The 21801-nt window shown below is 44.7% G+C and overlaps 1 protein-coding gene across 2 annotated transcripts in view; it reads right to left on the reverse strand.

Annotated features, from left to right (window-relative positions):
- The window catches only part of LOC106580375 (tetratricopeptide repeat protein 28), a 217984-nt gene extending 201336 nt beyond the window's left edge, over positions 1–16648 (reverse strand). For both annotated transcript variants that reach the window (XM_082966301.1, XM_014161362.3), the window contains exon 1: positions 15697–16648. In XM_082966301.1, coding sequence (XP_082822427.1) covers positions 15697–15723 — 27 coding nt within the window. In that variant the 5' untranslated portion in view covers positions 15724–16648. The remainder of the gene's footprint in view (positions 1–15696) is intronic.
- Between the last annotated feature and the right edge of the window lie 5153 nt (positions 16649–21801).

The following is a 21801-nucleotide window of genomic DNA, read 5'->3' on the forward strand; positions in this document are numbered from 1 at the left end:
CAGGTGAAGAAGCTGTTTGTGGAGGTCCTAGGCTGGCGTGGTTACACGTGGTCTGCGATTGTGAGGCCAGTTAGACTTACTGCCAAATTCTCTAAAACAACTTTGGACGCAGCTTATGGTAGAGAAATTTACATTCAATTCTCTGGCAACAGCTCTGGTGGACATTCCTGCAGTCAGCGTGCCAATTGCATTGTGTTGTGTGACAAAACTGCATTTTAAAGTGGCCTTTTATTGACCCCAGCACAAGGTGCACCTGTGCAATGATCATGCTGTTTAATCAGCTTCTTGACACAACTGTCAGGTGGATGGATTATCTTGGCAAAGGAGAAATGCTCACTAACAGGGATGTACATTTGTGCACAAAATTTGAGAGAAATCATTTGTGCATATGGAACATTTCTGGGATTTTTTATTTCAGCACATGAAACATGGGACCAACACTTTACATGTTGCGTTTATATTTCTGTTTGTGTAGGTCCTCACAATATTATTAAAATCTTTCCAACACTCTCCTCCTTGATAATCAGTGTCACTGATAAATAGGCTATGGACACGTTGTGTGTATTTGTTTCTAATTTTAACTTCATTCTATAGCATATTTTCCTTGTCAACTCATTATCTTATAGCCTACTTTCGGAAAGTCTAAGGTAGGCTTTTTAATACGTTTTAAGGAAAGGACAAATATTTGCTCCTGTGTCTGACTTCGGCTATTTCAGCCACACCCATTGCTGACAGGTGTATACAATTGAGCACACAGCCATGCAATCTCCATAGACAAACATTGTCAGTAGAATGGCCTTACTGAAGAGCTCAGTGACTTTCAACGTGGCACCATCATAGGATGCTACCTTTCCAATAAGCCAGTTCAAATTTCTGCCCTGCTAGAGCTGCCCCGGTCAACTGTAAGTGTTGTTAATGTGAAGTGGAAACGTCTCGGCGCAGCAACGGCTCAGCCGTGAAGTGGTAGGCCACACAAGCTCACAGAATGGGACTGCCGAGCGCTGAAGTGTCTGTACTCGGTCGCAAGACTCACTACTGAGTTCTAAACTGGAAGCAACGTCAGCACAATAACTGTTCGTCAAGAGCTTCATGAAATGGGTTTCCATGGCCGAGCATCCGCACACAAGCCTAAGATCAACATGCGCAATGCCAAGCTGGAGTGATGAATCACACCTCACCATCAGCTCAGGGATTTGAACTTGCAACCTTTCGGTTACAAGTCCAACGCTCTAACCACTAGGCTACGCTGCCGCCAACATCTAGTGGAAAGCCTTCCCAGAAGAGGGGAGGCTGTTATAACAGAAACGGGGGGACCAACTCCATATTAATGCCCATGATTATGTAATGAGATGTTCAACTAGCAAGTGTCCACATACTTTTGGTCATGTCGTGTACGCTGGTAGCTTTGATTGACGGGTGCTTTTACGTGTGAGTTCACTTATTCTCTCTATAGGCCTATATGTCCATACATAAAGTTTCATAAAGTAGTCTGTCTGGACTCCATCTGTCACGTTCGTGATGAGAGACGGACCAAGGCCCAGCGTGATTAGAGTTCCACATCTTTTAATAAACAGTGAAACTTCTACAAAACAATAAACCAACAAGGAAACGTGAAAGTAGTGGTGCTACATGCACATACACAAAACAATATCCCACAAAGCAGGTGGGAACAGAGACTCCTTAAGTATGATCCCCAATTAGAGACAATGAATATCAGCTGCCTCTAATTGGGAACCATACCAAGAGCACCAACATAGAGATGAGAAGATTAGAACACCCACTAGTCACGCCCTGACCTACAACACCATAGAGAACCAAGGGCTCTCTATGGTCAGGGCGTGACACCATCTATTTAATAAGAATCAAAACGCTTCTGTCATGATGTAATCTTGTAAAAGGCCTGTTGTCAGTAGCTTAGGCTACATTATTTCTCTCATTATGGCGTCCTCTCTATGAAGAACATATGGCAATGACATCGAATGACCACAGCAGCAAATATTTTGGGAAAAGTGGGAGAAAACCCATTGGACTTCGTTTGAATGGTTTTGTGCATTGGAATGAGATCTGTATAGAGTGTTTGTATATGCAGGTAGACATAATGTCTTTATTTTGACTCCGTTAATATTGTGTCAATACGGAAATGTGACAGATCCTCTCCAACCTGGCATTTCTTCATTTGTATAATGAAATAGCATGATAATAACGAAGCGCAGTGGCTTGTTTCAAATAGGTTTTTATTAAGAAGGATATCCATGTAAACAAGTGTACAAACAAAATTGAACGGTTATGTCGGTAACCGTGTACAATGGCCTGGCCAATTACCGTAACCTCAAATTCCAAGACAGTCACAGCCCTACTTGGGGGTAGAAGCTATTAGCTACAAAGGTAACTCTAAACACATTTTCGCTTAGAGCAGCTGGGAAAAATTCATATCCAAGTCAAGAAAGCTTACCAGCAGCCAGCGGCACTTGCCGCACTAGTAGCCTTTTGTTGGTGCTTTTTCAAAGCCTATGTCAGATACTCCAGTGAGTGTAATTGGCTCCAATGAGAGTAATTTACTTAATATTACTTGAGAAATAATGTTGACATCGTTAGAAAGAAGATATTCTCCTCTTTTCTACTGTAGTTATGTAATTCAAAATGTGTTTATTCTGTTGTTCCTAGCGATATTCATAAAAATATTGTAAAATTTGCGGACCCCCTGCAGTACCCCTGCTTTAGAAGGCAGTCTGGATGAACCTCTAAATGCCCTGTCTATTCACTGCTATCCCAGTACAATTACACATCGTCCCACCATGCCCTCTCCTTTCTCACACGCCCGGCTTGTCACTTTCTGATATGGAGGATTTTACAACGTTGAAGGTCGGTTCGTCTATACACTTAACCTCATTTCCCCATGCTGCTCACTCTCTCCCAGAAGAGAGCCTTTTGATTGGTGTCCATTTGAAAAAAGGGCTTTGAGCAGGGGGGAGAGGAATCAGAGCTGCCTCGGCTACCCTCGCCAGGGCCTGAGAAAAGAGCTTTGTGAAGCGCCATTCTGACTGCAGTCAGCTATAATGGTTTTCAATTAACCAGGGGATAAGAGTGCGAACTAATCTGGCCCAGCACAGGAGAGCCAGTCATGCAATATTCATGTACACAAACTAATGAAAGCCCAGATTAGCCTACATATTTACATGGGGTCGGCTCTGTGCCGACTGTCCGTCCAACACATGAAAGGAACCAGCAGCTGAGGAGAGGGATGGAGGGACTGAAAGAGAGAGACAGAAGAGAGGAAAGAGGGCAAAGAGAGTGAAAGAGAGGGGGAGACAGAGTGAGAGAAGAGAGAAATACTGTAGCGAGGGAAGAAAAATATTTAGAGTGAGAAAGAGCGGAGTGAGGGGAGGGACTGAGGGAGAGACAAAATGAGAGGGTGAAAGTGACCTTAAAAAGACCTCGAGAAAGGAGGGGAGCAAATGAGATCACAGGATAAGGAGAGGAGAAGAAAAGAGGCACGACTCCTCAAAAGAGATTACAGATCATCTGCATTATACTCTCTAAAAGCAGTTACTACCCCTCTTCTCAAAACGACAGCAATCTGACGGAGTGATCTTGACAAATTGGGCTGCTGAGAAGAGGGTGCAGTCATTTGTTCCCGGGGAGGGGTTGTAGACAGAGGGAGCGGTGTCTAAGACGGGACAGAGATATAACAGTAATTGTCTGATACGCTGGGGAACTCTTGCCTGTAATCTCCCAAAAAATGTTAAGGGGTGAAAATGGGGAGGGGGAGGCGTTCCAAGCGTAAAGCCACCATCTCATCAAGACTGTAGCAACAGCGAAACGCTTTGTGATAATCATACAAAGGCCTTTATGTCTACGTTATGTGTATGTATCAAAATGATGTCAGAAATTCATCCTTAATCCGTAGTTAAGAATAAAAGATTTAAGACTTCAAAGCTGGATTAATGTGAGGCTGGACATACCAATTCCACACGAGGTGACTTTTTATGAAGCATTAACCTGGGTTTAGTTTGAAAATATCCTTTGACATTTTTTGTAGAGGTCTCACTATTAATTTTATGCCCCATGGATATCTAATGTTATGCTTTTACAGACTTACACATTCTAGAAATAATGGAAAAGTCCTCATATTTTTTCATTGGAAACAACTAGGCATGCTGAGCTGTAAAATGTCTTGTTAGATGTCTGTTAGCCTGTTCTATTTCATTATCACGGTCCAAGGTTCTCCAGTGCTTGCTTTGATGTGCTAATAGTGAAATGCAGCGCTATGTACGAGGACGCCAACATTGAACCATTTGGAAATAGAAAAGGACTCGGGACTAGATCGGAGCAGGCTAATGAATTCAATATTCCATCAATGTGCTGGGCTGGCAGATTCTTCCTCCTCCATCGCTGAATGTGAGAGCATTTTGTAAAATGTGAGAAATGTGCAGATTCCCAGCTGAATGGTGTATCTTCCTCTGAGACACAGGGAGAAGGAGAGCAGGACAGACATGGAGAGGTAGAGTGAGAGAGATGAGAGGCAGGGAGGGAAAAAGACAGGAAGAAATGAGAGACGGGCCGACAGGGCGGAAATGTTGATCTGAGGGCCATCGCAAAAGGCAGACAGAAATGCTTGAATTGCATTTTCTGCCTCTAACTGGTGTTTAATCGAGAGACAGATGGGGGTTGAAGTGGGCAACTTGATCTCCTCCAATAACTTACAATGACAAGAGCTGCTCAGATATTCAACAACCTGAAACTAAAGGGTTTTGTCAGCAAAAATAAATCTGCACTTTACAAGTGTGAGAGAGGTCTGTGAAAGAAAAAAGTTGTTTGAAGAAAGTTGACAGAACAAAAGATAGAGTGTGCGGCCTGATAGAGAGAGCAGAAGAGGTAGGCCTGTACCATCTGTTCATCATTATGTCTGGGATCCCTTGTTGAAATGCTGCAGAACACAACATTTACTAGCATATTGCCATATCTCTGTTTTACTCTGTGTATGTAATCATGATGCTGCTTTCACTTTCACTTTACTGAAAACACAACTTTGCATGTCCATGCATTTTAGATGAATTTATGGTACGAACGCTACAAAGATTTAGACACTAAAAAAGGAGGTCAAAGGGCACTGTGCATAGCTAAACTCTGAGAGGCATAACCGGACACTGGATCTACTACAGCACGTCTTCATACTGTCCCCAACAGACACCAGTCTACAGGGCAGTCCTTGGTAGAGACAGGGTTCAGCAGAACAACTGAGACAAAGGCTCAGACTCACTTGATGCCCTGATCGCTTTGATATCCACATCTGTTAGCTCCTCAGTAAAGCTTGAGGAGTAGGGTTGGAGGAGGGTGGGGACCCCCCTTCCTCCCTGGGGACCAGTTACATTTTCATTTGATAGGAACTGGAAAACCAGCATCTGTAATTAGATTACAAGTAGATGGATGAAAAGGGGGGGAAAAAAACTAGTTAATTAACTCAAACGATATTCTAATCAGGTTTCATAATTCCCTCCCCCCCCCCCTCCCCTCAGCTCTCTGAAACAACCTCCAATCTGGATCCTCTCACAAATCCCTGGGGCTCACCATCATACCAACTAAGAGAAGCTGGGCACTCAAATAAGATCATTTGGCGCTAATTTCCCAAACAGGAAAGCACTTAAGACATGCATTGACTGAGAGGAGTAAGTGGGCGCATCCATAGCTAATGAGCAAAGCAGAACATACGGAATACGCACGGCGATGAAAGGCGGAAAAAACATTTTTTTGAGAAGAGAGAGGCAGTTGCTCTGCTGAGGCGAGGAGACAGCTTCCATCAGCACAGGAAATGAGGACACGGAATTGAAAGAGTATTTTTTCCGGACGTGGAGAAACACTCCTCTGATAACAGACAAAGATGCTGCTCTGAACCAGTGTCATCTGCCACGCGCCAGTCTACGCTATCTGCCAACCTGTCTGTCTGTCTGTCTGTCTGTCTGTCTGTCACACACTGGTTCGGAAGGCAGACTCCCTACAGCAAACTGACATGTGGGGGAAGGGAGTGGAGGGGGGCTTGGTAGGTCAGTATCACACTCTGTATGTGACACTGACCAATTGCTTTACTGGCAGTATATTTGTCTTGTAGACGCTGTTTTTTGTTGGCGCTACTGAAGTAGAAAAATGATTCCAACCTTGTTCCGTAACAGAGCCACTCAGACATCACACAGACAATTCAATCAACCATCCATTACATTTGTCTCTTACTTTGATTGGAAATCCATTTCAAATGTCAAGTCATTTTCCATTTCTCACACTGCATGAATGAATAAGAAAGTGACAAAATCTTTCAATCAAACAGAGCCAGAGATTACATGTCAGACTGGTGAATATTTCCCAGTCACACCACGACGCTGAGAGATAGTGTGTATAGCAGCTGCTGTCCGATCCTATCAGTTATGAAGAACAGGGATGGGTAAAGGTAGTGCTGAGCAATTAACCACATTTTAACGGGGCTCTTATTAATTGCTTTATTCTGAGTTGTTAGAGAATGGAATGTTTTCAAAGTTATGGCAATTGAATGTTCTCAATATTTGGCTTTGGAATTTCAATGAAAAAGCTCATATTTCATAATGCATTTAACGTATAAAAGTTGTTGTTTTTTTACGAACTGAAACCGAACAGATTTTAAAAATCATTAATCGCTCAGCACTAAGTAAAGGTCATGCAGGGGCTTGGTGTTGTAATTCACTCTTTGTTTCAGCATTTGATGCCACAATCCTCTCAAAACGGTGAGACAAGAACTACAGTTTCCTGGTGTAGTCTATATGGCTCTGGCTGCTGATACAGAGTCCGACTGAACACACGCCCAATCATTTGATTAGCAGTGGCATCACAGAGACAGACACCAGCCAGTTACCAAATTAGGCTGGGTCCCAAAGCCCCCCCCCCCCCTCCAACACACACACAAAACAAACATCCTGCATTGTCAAAAGAGTAGCAACAAGTAGGATTAGCAGATGAAACAAGGTTCCCCTCGGACTAGGAGTACATTACTTCATGCAACACTGGTGTGATTTTAAAACAGTTGCTCCACCTCTACTTTCACCTCAAAAACAAGCTGTGGGGAGCTTTCCTCTCATCTAACAAACAAACCTAGCCTGCTAGTTGAGTCAGTGGAGAGCTATAGCCAAGGACATTCCCCAGACTATGCTGTGAGTTTCAGGCAGGCAGCGCTGCCACCGTCGTCCTCCTCTCAGGCTGCACTGCCTGAAGCCCTTCTCTATTAGCCCGACAGACAGGCAGACGGACAGGCAAAGGGAGGAGGGCTCCGGGAAACTGATTTATTGGCTGGAATCTCATCAGCTCCAGTAAACTACAGTCAGTGCCTTTCTATTTAAAACCTCATATGTGTTCATACAGTAAGCTACCGTATGACAGGAGGAGAAGTACAGATAATAATACATTACAACAGGTTTTATAGTCACTTCAATTAACGTCACTATCTTTCTGGAGGTTTGACGTCAGTGGTTATGTAAAGTCCAGATCAGTTTCCTCTCTGGGAGCCAGAGGTACCAGGTGGACAGGCCCATCTGGGCCATGCAGCCAGGGAGGGAGGGACAGCCAGGGAGGGACAGCTGGTGCCAGTCGGAGCCCGTTGGCCACAGGTGCAGCCGTGCACGGTGACAACTCCACAGACTGAGACACTGATTAACAACATACCATACAGTACCTCAAAGAGCTGGGAATGGCAGTCAGCATTGTTCTGTAAAGATTCTAATGTCCCCTGGGCGCTGTTGTAAAACTGCACTGACAAACAGGAAGAAAGGCCTCAGCCCATCACAGTATCAGTTTCACACCAACATCATCAATCACAGTCACCGTCAGGGTCTGGACCTCTGACCCTCTTCCTTATCCCTGACATCATCTTCCAGTGCCTTTCTCTAACATGAATACAACGTTCTGTTTGTGGGATGGCCCAGAGACCAGGGCTTCTCCCATAAAGAGTTAACTGATGCTTTAGACAGACTCTCCAGCAGTACCATGTGCTTAGCCGTGTAAAGTTAAAGCATGTATACACACCACCACTCTTTCATTCACCACCCTCTCCGACATACTGCCACGCGGAGCTAAAGACGGCTCTGTTCATATTTAGACGATGGGGAGGGCTACATTACCCTCCCAAATGTTAATCGTGTGAGTAATTTCACACCTGAAGTGTTACACCAACTGTTGTGAACCAAGTTACGCTCTTTGGTTCCACACAGTAATTATGTCTCCTTTTAACAGCATCAATTGGAGCAGCTTGAAAGAGTAGAGACAACACACTTTTTATTGTGGAGACAAGGTAGAGATAGTGGTGCTAAACATGTTCAGTTCAGGATGATTTCACAGAGTGGATCATCCAGACAGGTGGCAGGGGGATGAGGCGCCCAAAACATTTTACACCGCTATTAATGCAGCCATAACTAAAACAATAGAAGACCGTCACGCCACAGAACAGACATTCCATATTGTCTGGCTGACTGTCAGAGTGACTGCAGAATATCTGTGAGTGAGTAGCTTTCAACTTGCTATATTTAGCCTCCCAAAGCGGGTGGGTCCAATGCTTGAGATTCCACAGAGGTAATTGGAGCCCTCTCCAGACTAGAGAACAATATTTGCTCTAATATGACCTTAGACCCTTGAATGAGAGGAATATATATCTAATGAGATGAGTGGAGGAGAATTAGATGAGAGGAAGATACCACGTTGTTGTCTTTGATAGATTATATTGTGTACATTGTTCGACTCCATCATTGCCCAGATTCAGGACACAATCAGCCACAGCACACACAGAATGCACACACACACACGCACGCGCCCACACACACACGCGCACCCATACGCACACGCACACCCACACACACTTGTCATACATGAACGTGTAGTCATGAGAATGGAAATTTGTGAATGACCATATTCAGCCATCACATTCATATATATACACATAGATAAATCCTGTGTTGCTTTCCCATCGTATTTCATGGCCCCACTGAGACTATATGGCAAAGCAATTCGCTGCAGTTCTGAACGGTGGGGAAGAAATGAAGGTGGTATGCACGTCTATGAATGTGTGCTGTAATGATATTAAAACCAATGAAAACAGCAACGATGACATAACAATGCCCTAAATAACCAGGAAAGGATGCTAAAGAAGAGGAGAAACAAGTCAATGGGCTGTCAAAGCATCCAGCAGGGAGAGGGAGAGGAGGCAGAGAGAAGAGAGACAGCGCAGCAGTATAAGTAGGTAATAGAACATCGAGTTAAATATATAATGAGGGATGAGATCATTAGACATTGTGGAGTGAGTAGATGTGCAGAGGAGGTGTTGTGTTGTAGCTCTCATTAGTGTGTCTCTGATTTCCTTTGTCTCCACCTGTCTGTCTGCCTTGTTAAGAGCCCCGGGATAAAGTCTCTTCTCTCCCTCAGAAGAGGAGCTGGGAGAGAACGTATCTTCTGCAATGGAATGTCAGTTCTACATTAGGCCCACATATCTCAGCGAATATAAACATATGCCTAACATGATCCTGTATAAAGCCCATAGAAATAAAGGTGAGCCCACGGGGTAGGGAACAGGAGCTAAACCGAGCCCTGAGAGATGGTGATGGGGAAACCTCGGTGGACTTGGGTCAGTACATTTCTCCTTCCTTCCTACTGCTTTTTACGGCCAGCAGTAAAATCCCTCCCTGGCTGCCCTCAGCAGGTTCAGCATGGCAGAGGAGAGGAGGGGAGGAGAGGAGGGGAGGAGGGGAGGAGGGCCAGCTAGTTGAGAGTGACGCTGAGGGAAACTAAAACAATGTGCTCAGAGCTCTGCTGCTTCTCTGACCCCTGGAGGAACAGTCTGCTGAAACCATCTGGGTCTCTGTCATGCTACCTCTCTCTCTTTCTCTCTCCTCACAGGGTCAAACTAATCAAATTCATATCATCTTCAGGGCCAGAGACTCTTACTCGAAAATCTTTAAGTCACAGGTCAAATGCATGGCCTCAATTCAGTCTCTCTCCCACTTCTGGATCAAGGAGGGCTTAAACTTGTCAATCTGTTGAGTGTCTTTCTGGGTGTAAAGTGGTCAAGAGGACTGAAGGGTACAGTCATTCTACAGAGAGACTGACCTTCCCCGTCCCGGAGTCCCCCAAAGAGAAGCTGCCAGGCCACCATGGTCCCTCCTCAGACTGGCTCTCTAAGGAATGAAACAGCAGCAGGCCACAAAGGCTCTGGCTAAGCCCTGGACACACTCCTGGAAAATTGCCATCTCTGAGGGGATGGAATTAGTGGGTTTTAGGGGCGTATATGTCAGGCAGGGTGGTATTAGCGGCTCTCCAACCTATCTCTCTGCTGACGAGATCACAGGCCTTTAAAACACACTAGTCGTGCGTTTCTGTCACAGCACCAGACATGGGTCTGGGCCTAGACGGAGACAGTGACAACTGCAACGTCTTCAGTCTGGGCTGGTACGGAGCCAGGGAGCCATTCCATAGTGGAGTTATAGGGGAATGTACATAATGGGTTTTTGGCCACTGAGTTGATAGTAATGTTGTGAAACAGAAAAAGGAATGCATGTTTTTCATTCTATGCGCAGGGAAACGCATTGAGGATAAATGGATGTGTCTCTTGGACTGTAGATAGCACTCAATCATGGCCTGATTTTCCTACAGCCTACGAAATACTGCTGCTCTGTATGTTAGCGGCATACTTGCACATAGTGGAGGGGCTTAACCACTAAATATACTGGGGCTGAGGCCCACAATATGATTCTTCCACCTCATAGCACAGGGAAACCTGCTCCAATTGAACCGGCGATATTACCTGTAGAACCACCCAGTGGCAGGCACCTCCAGGACCCACAACACACCAGACCACACCCCTGGAACAATGACCTCAATAAACCCAAACACACACCCAATGACACCAACCCAGAGCACAGGGGGTACGTAAAAAAACACGGCATGTGTTGAGTTAGCTCTCCGAGGCTTAGAGAAAAACATCCATGTATCATTTAACACATATATCAATCTGTCCATTCCCCTCTAGATAGCTATCAGGTTATCCATCTGCACAAACATTGATTCTCTGTGTGCAGGTTGCAGGAATGAGGATTAATGACAATAGAATGGCACAGTCACCATTGTTCCTATTGTTACTCTTATTTTGACAGTGGTCTCCCTCCCCAGTGTGCCAGGCCAGGCTGACATAAGCCTACAGCTCATGAGTACAGCAGACCACTGCGTCACAATAAGAGCAAGGGAGGCCTTGCACTCCGGGAAGCTCCATCGCCTCTCTCCTCCATCTCTGTCCTCCGGTCCCCAGATGGGGAGGGGGTGGGATTAGCAGAGCAAGGAGAGCACATAAATTTCAGTTGTTTGCTGTCCTTTTGCTCTCTCCATCTCTCCCCTCCCTCCCTGGTCTCTACCTGCCCTCCTCCTTCCCCCAGAGGATGGGCCGCGTGGGCTGAGAGCCACGCTGCAGCCGCTTCCCGTTTCGCTAGGCATGCTGGGTCTTAAATACTGCGCAGCATCAGGAACAGCAGGTGCTATCACTCCCTATCATGAATTATCCCTGCCGCTTCACTCTGGGGCCCTCTCCCTCTCTCACTCCTCAACTCCAAATCTTTATCTCCTGCACAATCTCTCTCATTCCATTCCCACACTCTACCTCCTTTCTCTGACTTTCTCTTATTCAATCCATCTCCAATTCTATCAATGTCTACAGCTCTACAGTAATTCCATCTCCTCTCCTCCTCTACATCCTCCAGATCTCTGCTGAAATCTCCCGCTCTATCCATCTCCTTTTCCATCTCGCATTCATTTGCATCTTGCATTCATTTGCATTCATTTGTTCCCTGATGTGTCTCTGTCCAACGTTCTCCTAACTTCTCCCAGCCTGCTGACAATCAACCAGGGCAGGTTCTTCTTGTTTCCCTGCTCCCTCCTCTCCCCCTCAGATGCGTGTCCTCCAGCCTCTCCTCTCCTCACATTCTGATGGCTTTTCCTCTGCCGTAAATCTATTCCAAACTGCCGGCCTGCTGCTGCTGCCAGCCAGGAGAAGTCACAGGGAAATAATGCTGAATCAAAAGAAAAACACCGAATAAGAAACTCCCCCCCCCAAGTCAAAATGTGGCGAACAAGGTCAGAGATGAAGGAGTGACCCTGGAGATAATAAGGGCTTAGGCCACAACTAGGCTCTCCTCACATACTGTACATACAGACATAAAGCTCTGCCATACAGGTGAATGTGCTTTAAGTCAACTACGAGAGACCCAGAGGAACCGCTGGGATGACCACAAAAACAAACAGTGACTTCCCCATCCTCGGGTTCAGACTGACATAAACTTGGCAGTGAACTCCAAACGTGCAAACCAGTTCTGTAAACTGAGACCAGCTAGAGGCATGTTGACAGGATGTCAGGCCTTTCCACACAGACAGATAGCGGGGGGTGATAATGACACATGGAGGAGTGACGACTAGCTGAGGGGTTACAGGTGGGGGGGGGGGGGGGGTCCGTTCTGAGCTGCACACATACAAATAGAAAAAACAATACTCACACTGCTTTTGCCTTCTCTGCGCTGCATTCTGTGTGAGGATACTGCCTGTGGTCTACTTCTTTATTCAGTTGTGCCGCGGTTAGAGGCACAATGTCAGCTCCAGCCTGATTCATTGAATTAGCCTCTTCACAGAACAGGTGCTGTCTGTGTTTCCACATGTTTGTCCTCGACCGGCAGCATGGCCACCACCACGGACTGCAGGCTCACAACCTCAGGCTCAGTCAGGACACACCTTCAGTGTTCCTTATAGCGTCGCCCACTGCTGGGGTAATACCAATGGCACAGCTCTATAGGACTATGGTCATTCTGGGAGGACAGTGTGTCTGGATCAGCTGGCTTGTTAGGGGCAGTGACTGGACTAACGGTCAGATCTAGATAGTTGATAGCTCAAATCCCCACTGTGCAATTGGCAGTTAAGCCTGTGAACAAAGCTATCTGCTAAGCGAAGATTGATTACTATTGAACAGGCAGGCTTATCTTGACTATGTCTGAACCTTGAGTAGGAGTCACCCCCCCCCAGTCCCGTGTTTCCTACTCTGTTTAATTACAAAAGTGTAATAGAGCCTGCTCTCTAATCGGCTCAGGTGTTCTGTGCATTCAAACGGCACAGAGGAGCAGCAAGGTAGCTGATCCTACTAATCCACTGAAAAACCTGGAATTTTCACCTTTTCCATCCTTTTGGAGAGATGCTATCAGGGGCCAACAGCAAGGGAATCTCTCTCCAAATCTCCCTGGTGTTTTTAACTTATTAATGTAATCCATTATGAGGAGGTAGGGCAGACACTTGGCCTGAGTCGATATGATCCTCCTATGCTTTCCTATTGATCTCCATCAAACTACAAGTGGAGCAACACGACTGATTGAAAAACAGACACATTATAAGTGAGAGCGGGAATACTGAACTGAAGGACCTGCTCAGCCATTGCTGTGTCTGTGTGTGTCTGGGAGTGGTTTAGAAAATAAAGTAGTCTCCAGAAACCACAGGAGAGGAATACAATGGCTGTATCTTTGCCTCCATTGTTCTTCCTGCCTGCCTTGTGCAGTGCCTCAATGCCTAGGCCAGAGCGCACAGTCAGGAGATGTCTTTGGCTCTATACCAGAGGACAGGATGAAGGGACAATGTCACACACATGCCCAAACAGTGTGTGAAAAGACACCTGAATGTTTTTATTGTGCAGTCAGCGTTATGTGTAGGCCGTTTCGCGTGGAAAGTGAGTTAGTAAGTTAGTGTGTGTATGTGTGTGTGTGTGTGTGTGTGCGTGAGCTGTTGATGTGCAAAATAGCATTCCATATAAATGACTCAATACACTTCAAACATGTAATAACCTTTGTTCATTGTTGTGAGGCACCACACTTGAAATCCAGTTTATTCAGCCTTCAACAACATGTAGGCCTTAATTGAATCAATAACTTCAATGGAAATGAATGACAACATTCTCCCTTATGGTCTTTTAAGGTTGAGCAACTTTCCTGCAGTGTGACTGGGTTTGAATTCCAGCTGTGAGTAAAGGCTTTTAATCCTCAGAGGGGGGTCTTGTGGATGATTCTGGCAGAGCTGCAGCGCAGCTGCTGGAATGATTCATGACATGCACCGGTCTTTTCTTTACTGTGGTAATCATTCTATAATAAGAACCTTTCTTTTACATTTCTCTTTTCATCATCAGTAAATTATTCAGGATCAAAAGTATTCTCATTAATTACTATTCCCATTACATGATTCAGAACAAACGACTGATAAAGCCGAATTTGAGCAATGAGCAGATAGAGCAAGTTTGCCGACGCTGTGGGTATGTCTCAGTAGTCTGAATTGGCTTCCTCTCCTCATCTCCTTTCATCCATCTCCAATCCCTCACCTTTGCTGATCTATAATTAGGGATATGAGTAAGACATATCAACGTTGTTGCTTTCCGTAGGTCAAATCTTAAGGGTCAGCTGGCATAAACAAAATGAGATTAGGGAAGATACTTTGACTATCGAAATGCAACACATTCTGGGAGTATGTCATTTCTCATATCAATAGACAAGTGCCACCTAGTGGGAAGAAAGCGTAATATCTGCTGCACCTTTGCCCATGAGAGGTTTCGTGCTTTTCAGATGATGCATGTAAGCCTATATTTTTCCATGTGGTAATACTTGAACGTTTCTCAAGGAAAACAACAGAAGAGAGTTTAGAGGAAAATATTATAGTTTCCTCCAAAAGAGGGGATTAATTGTTGCTGGCTTAACTTTAAATACTGTTATGTTTTGTCGACTTTCTATAATCTCAATTTCACAGTTAGATGGGATGACGCACAGCTATCTGCAAATCCTACACAAAATGCCTTAATTATCCCTCAGTGATGTCCCTGACTTGTCAATTCGTAAAGAAGGCCACTAAAGGGTCGTGGTTGCAAACTGTTGGTTTCTACAGAAATCGATGGCAGCAGCATAAAGGATATACATACAACGAGATTGTACTTACATTTCTCAAGGGCAATGAATGCGCAATGTTATGGGATGTCTATATCACCTTTAAGACTATTTGCTTTCCTATTTCTGGCTGAAACTGGGCTATACATTAATGTAAAATAACCTACACATTTTCAACGGAAATAGAGTAGAGCACTAAAAGGATGTTTAATTCATTTTACGGACAATTAAATGTCATTCGATTGAAACGTTTGACATACCAGTACACGCACCGTCACTCATCTCCAGACTGTTTCCAAGTTCATTTTATTCACTCGAGCATAATTATTCACATTCGCTCCCACTCACGAGTCTTGTCCAGCAATAGGATATGCAGGTTTGTGAAAACTGCAATTTCTTAATTATTACCAATAACCTAATGAAACAAAGGTCACTGTTGAATCAGCAAACATGAGCCCAGAAACTAATACAAGTGCCTATCCAAAAGGAACAATTGAAATGCAAACATTGATTGGCCCTATAGCCTATCTTGTGGCCATAAAGTAGTAGGCTACAATGCTGAGACAAAATAAAAATGCATATAATGCCTTTTGTCCAAAACGACAAGCCGTGTACACAGTACGTGTAACCTAACCAACCTATCATTCTAAAACCGAGTCCCCGGTCAACTTGGAAAGAATGTACCGGTGACATTATTAATAGCCTACAAGTATATTACAGAAAACTAAAACATATCATTTTCACTCACCTTCTTCCGGGGCTGCCATTTCATCATATTTGTAAACCAAAAATGTACAGCATCAAGATATTATATAAGAGGAAAATTGAGATTCAAGGGAATTCCAAGAGCAAGTCATGCTGCTTCTTGACTTCCCTCAATTTTGCAGCATATTTTCTCCAAGAAGCGGCGCATGATAGGCGATGCACGGTTCTACGTCAAGTGGGGAGAGATGGCACGCGATAGCACCTTTTAATTCAACTAATGGGATGGAGGAGAATAGTTTTGACTAAAACATCTGAATGTCCCGGTTTTCATTTCAACCGTTTTGGATAAATAAGACTATGGGTCACGGTGCGTAAAATCCAAACTACAAATCCGAGATGAGCCACCCCTTCTTGTACAGTCCTGTCGGTAGATCGCTCCGCTGGCAGTCTTATAGCAGGGTTTTCGAAGACCTATCCAGTTACTTTGACTGCGGGACTATGTGGAAATTCATTCTTCAACTTTTTGTCAACCTCCACGTCGTTCGTGCATTACAAAACTGTTAGTCCGATAGCAATTAGAAACACAATTCCAACCTTGTGTGCTTATCCCACCGAAATATGTGTCTTTCAAAAACCTTTTCAAAACACAGAAACATATGACAACTGTTGTTAACGGTAAAAAAAAAAAATGTGGCATCAAATGTCCAGCAAATGTCAATGCCAAAAACAGATCTCACCGCGAACGTGCGACATACACAGCGCAAAAGAAACAGTCGCAGGAGGGGTGGGGGACAGAAACAAATCCCTGGAATTTCTATGCGAGGAGCGGTAAGGATATCCTGCAACAGCAACAAACTGGACTACACAACTATTATGACTCCTTTCCCTGCTCCTTAGCGCTCGGGATTTGCAGCGCTCAGAGCTGGAACGGAGCAGCACAGGCACGAGCCGGCGCGGTCATACTCTAACCATAGTGCGCGCGACGGATATAAAGCCGATGTGGCCAGAGAAAAGAGTCCAGACAGAGCTGAGCCAACACCGCACTAACAGAAGGGCCCCCAGGAAGGTATGGCACAACTAAAAAGGCACTGCAACAGTGGAGGAGTAGAACTTGCGCAATACTATGTGAAAGTGAAAAAACATGAACGTCATCCTGAAAAACACGAGACCAAAACCATTGCCACAACACCAACAGCTTGATTTTACTGTATACAAAAAGCATACAGACACATTCATTCACATATCAAGGGCAATCAACTGTTATTTGCTGTTGTGCTGCACAAAGAGGTAGGCCCATAATCTCCTTCAAATAAGGTAGAAAACAAAAGTGACAGGAGACACCTGCTTAGCAGATTTCTATAAGCCTCCTGCACCTTTCAAGGTATATCCCCTTCACCGTTTACAGTGGCATGGTCTTAATAGATTCCAACAACACAGCTCATCTGTTCTGGCTAAATTGCCTTGATCTCTGACTGGTAGTTTATTCTTTTTAATTTCACCTTTATTTAGGGGGAGTGATGAGCTCTACAGCAGAGTCTCACAACTCAATCGCTGGTTGAAAACTGTCTTCTGCCCCTCCCAAAAGATAGAATTTGTAGATAATTGGCCCTCTTTCTGGGACTCACCCACAAACAGGACCAAGCCTGGCCTGTTGAGGGGTGGCGGACTCCATCCTAGCTGGAGGGGTGCTCTCATCTTATCTACGAACATAGACAGGGCTCTAACTCCTCTAGCTCCACAATGAAATAGGGTGCAGGCCAGGCAGCAGGCTGTTAGCCAGCCTGCTAGTTTAGTGGAGTCTGCCACTAGCACAGTCAGTGTAGTCAGCTCAGCTTTCCCCATTTAGACCGTGTCTGTGCCTCGATCTAGGTTGGGCAAAATTAAAGATGGCGGTGTTCGCTTTAGCAATCTCACTAGAATAAAGACCTCCTCCATTCCTGCCATTATTGAAAGAGATTGTGATACCTCACATCTCAAAATTGGGTTACTTAATGTTAGATCCCTCACTTCCAAGGCAGTTATAGTCAATGAACTAATCACTGATCATAATCTTGATGTGATTGGCCTGACTGAAACATGGCTTAAGCCTGATGAATTTACTGTGTAAAATGAGGCCTCACCCCCTGGTTACACTAGTGACCGTACCCCCCGTGCATCCGGCAAAGGCGGAGGTGTTGCTAACATTTATGATAGCAAATTTCAATTTACAAAAAAAAAAACTATGACGTTTTCGTCTTTTGAGCTTCTAGTCATGAAATCTATGCAGCCTACTCAATCACTTTTTATAGCTACTGTTTACAGGCCTCCTGGGCCATATGCAGTGTTCCTCGCTGAGTTCCCTGAATTCCTATCGGATCTTGTAGTCATAGCAGATAATATTCTAATTTTTGGTGACTTTAACATTCACATGGAAAAGTCCACAGACCCACTCCAAAAGGCTTTCGGAGCCATCATCGACTCAGTGGGTTTTGTCCAACATGTCTCTGGACCTACTCACTGCCACAGTCATACTCTGGACCTAGTTTTGTCCCATGGAATAAATGTTGTGGATCTTAATGTTTTTCCTCATAATCCTGGATTATCGGACCACCATTTTATTGCGTTTGCAATTGCAACAAATAATCTGCTCAGACCCCAACCAAGGAGCATTAAAAGTTGTGCTATAAATTCTCAGACAACCCAAAGATTCCTTGATGCCCTTCCAGACTCCCTCTGCCTACCCAAGGACGTCAGAGGACAAAAATCAGTTAACCACCTAACCGAGGAACTCAATTTAACCTTGCGCAATACCCTAGATGCAGTTGCACCCCTAAAAACTAAAAACATCTGTCATAAGAAACTTGCTCCCTGGTATACAGAATATACACGAGCTCTGAAGCAAGCTTCCAGAAAATTGGAACGGAAATGGCGCCACACCAAACTGGAAGTCTTCCGACTAGCTTGGAAAGACAGTACCGTGCAGTATCGAAGAGCCCTCACTGCTGCTCGATCATCCTATTTTTCCAACTTAATTGAGGAAAATAAGACTAATCAGAAATTTCTTTTTGATACTGTCGCAAAGCTAACTAAAAAGCAGCATTCGCAAATGGACGATGGCTTTCACTTCAGCAGTAATAAATTTATGAACTTCTTTGAGGAAAATATCATGATCATTAGAAAGCAAATTACGGACTCCTCTTTAAATCTGCGTATTCCTCCAAAGCTCCATTATCCTGAGTCTGCACAACTCTGCCAGGACCAAGGATCAAGGGAGATACTAAAGTGTTTTAGTACTATATCTCTTGACACAATGATGAAAATAATCATGGCCTCTAAACCCTCAAGCTGCATACTGGACCCTATTCCAACTAAACTACTGAAAGAGCTGCTTCCTGTGCTTGGCCCTCCTATGTTGAACATAATAAACGGCTCTCTATCCACCGGATGTGTACCAAGCTCACTAAAAGTGGCAGTAATAAAGCCTCTCTTGAAAAAGCTGAATCTTGACCCAGAAATTATAAAAAAAACTATCGGCCTATATCGAATCTTCCATTCCTCTCAAAAATTTTAGAAAAAGCTGTTGCGCAGCAACTCACTGCCTTCCTGAAGACAAACAATGTATACGAAACGCTTCAGTCTGGTTTTAGACCCCATCATAGCACTGAGACTGCACTTGTGAAGGTGGTAAATGACCTTTTAATGACGTCAGACCGAGGCTCTGCATCTGTCCTCGTGCTCCTAGATCTTAGTGCTGCTTTTGATACCATCGACCACCACATTCTTTTGGAGAGATTGGAAACCCAAATTGGTCTACATGGACAAGTTCTGGCCTGGTTTCGATCTTATCTGTCGGAAAGATATCAGTTTGTCTCTGTGAATGGTTTGTCCTCTGACAAATCAATTGTAAATTTCGGTGTTCCTCAAGGTTCCGTTTTAGGACCACTATTGTTTTCACTATATATTTTACCTCTTGGGGATGTCATTCGAAAACATAATGTCAAATTTCACTGCTATGCGGACGACACACAGCTGTACATTTCAATGAAACATGGTGAAGCCCCAAAACTGCCCTCGCTAGAAGCCTGTGTTTCAGACATAAAGAAGTGGATGGCTGCAAACTTTCTACTTTTAAACTCGGACAAAACAGAGATGCTTGTTCTAGGTCCCAAGAAACAAAGAGATCTTCTGTTGAATCTGACAATTAATCTGGATGGTTGTACAGTCGTCTCAAATAAAACTGTGAAGGACCTCGGCGTTACTCTGGACCCTGATCTCTCTTTTGAAGAACATATCAAGACTGTTTCAAGGACAGCTTTTTTCCATCTACGTAACATTGCAAAAATCAGAAACTTTCTGTTAAAAAATGATGCAGAAAAATTAATCCATGCTTTTGTTACTTCTAGGCTGGACTACTGCAATGCTCTACTTTCCGGCTACCCGGATAAAGCACTAAACAAACTTCAGTTAGTGCTAAATACGGCTGCTAGAATCCTGACTAGAACCAAAAAATTTGATCATATTACTCCAGTGCTAGCCTCCCTACACTGGCTTCCTGTTAAGGCAAGGGCTGATTTCAAGGTTTTACTGCTAACCTACAAAGCATTACATGGGCTTGCTCCTACCTATCTTTCCGATTTGGTCCTGCCGTACATACCTACACGTACGCTACGGTCACAAGACGCAGGCCTCCTAATTGTCCCTAGAATTTCTAAGCAAACGGCTGGAGGTAGGGCTTTCTCCTATAGAGCTCAATTTTTATGGAATGGTCTGCCTACCCATGTGAGAGACGCAGACTCAGTCTCAACCTTTAAGTCTTTACTGAAGACTTATCTCTTCAGTAGGTCCTATGATTAAGTATAGTCTGGCCCAGGAGTGTGAAGGTGAACGGAAAGGCTGGAGCAACGAACTGCCCTTGCTGTCTCTGCCTTGCCGGTTCCCCTCTCTCCACTGGGATTCTCTGCCTCTAACCCTGTTACAGGGGCTGAGTCACTGGCTTACTGGTGTTCTTCCATGCCGTCCATGGGAGGGGTGCGTCACTTGAGTGGGTTGAGTCACTGACGTGGTCTTCCTGTCTGGGTTGGCACCCCCCCCCCCCCTTGGGTTGTGCCGTGGCGGAGATCTTTGTGGGCTATACTCGGCCTTGTCTTAGGACGGTAAGTTGGTGGTTGGAGACATCCCTCTAGTGGTGTGGGGGCTGTGCTTTGGCAAAGTGGGTGGGGTTATATCCTGCCTGTTTGGCCCTGTCCGGGGGTATCATCGGATGGGGCCACAGTGTCTTCTGATCCCTCCTGTCTCAGCCTCCAGTATTTATGCTGCAGTAGTTTATGTGTAGGGGGGCTAGGGTCAGTCTGTTACATCTGGAGTATTTCTCTTGTCTTATCCGGTGTCCTGTGTGAATTTAAATATGCTCTCTCTAATTCTCTCTTTCTTTCTCTCTTTCTTTCTCTCGGAGGACCTGAGCCCTAGGACCATGCCTCAGGACAACCTGGCATGATGACTCCTTGCTGTCCCCAGTCCACCTGGCCATGCTGCTGCTCCAGTTTCAACTGTTCTGCCTGCGGCTATGGAACCCTGACCTGTTCACCGGACGTGCTTGTTGCACCCTCGACAACTACTATGATTATTATTATTTGACCATGCTGGTCATTTATGAACATTTTAACATCTTGACCATGTTCTGTTATAATATCCACCCGGCACAGCCAGAAGAGGACTGGCCACCCCTCATAGCCTGGTTCCTCTCTAGGTTTCTTCCTAGGTTTTTGGCCTTTCTAGGGAGTTTTTCCTAGGGAGTTTTTCCTAGCCACCGTGCTTCTTTCACATGCATTGCTTGCTGTTTGGGGTTTTAGGCTGGGTTTCTGTACAGCACTTTGAGATATCAGCTGATGTACGAAGGGCTATATAAATACATTTGATTTGATTTGATTTAACCAGGTAGGCCAGTTGAGAACAAGTTCTCATTTACAACTGCGACCTGGCCAAGATAAAGCAAAGCAGTGCGACACAAACAACACAGAGTTACACATGGGATAAACAAAAATACAGTCAATAACACAATAGAAAAGTCTATATACAGTGTGTGCAAATGTAGTAAGAGTGACAAGTAGTGTCACTAAGGTAGTAGTGTCCTTAGTTCCCTTTTCATTAGTGGTGAGGAAGTCTTATAGGA

Source organism: Salmo salar, chromosome 20, assembly GCF_965601325.2.
Source record: "Salmo salar chromosome 20, fSalSal1, whole genome shotgun sequence".
NCBI classification, from domain to species: Eukaryota; Metazoa; Chordata; class Actinopteri; order Salmoniformes; family Salmonidae; genus Salmo; species Salmo salar.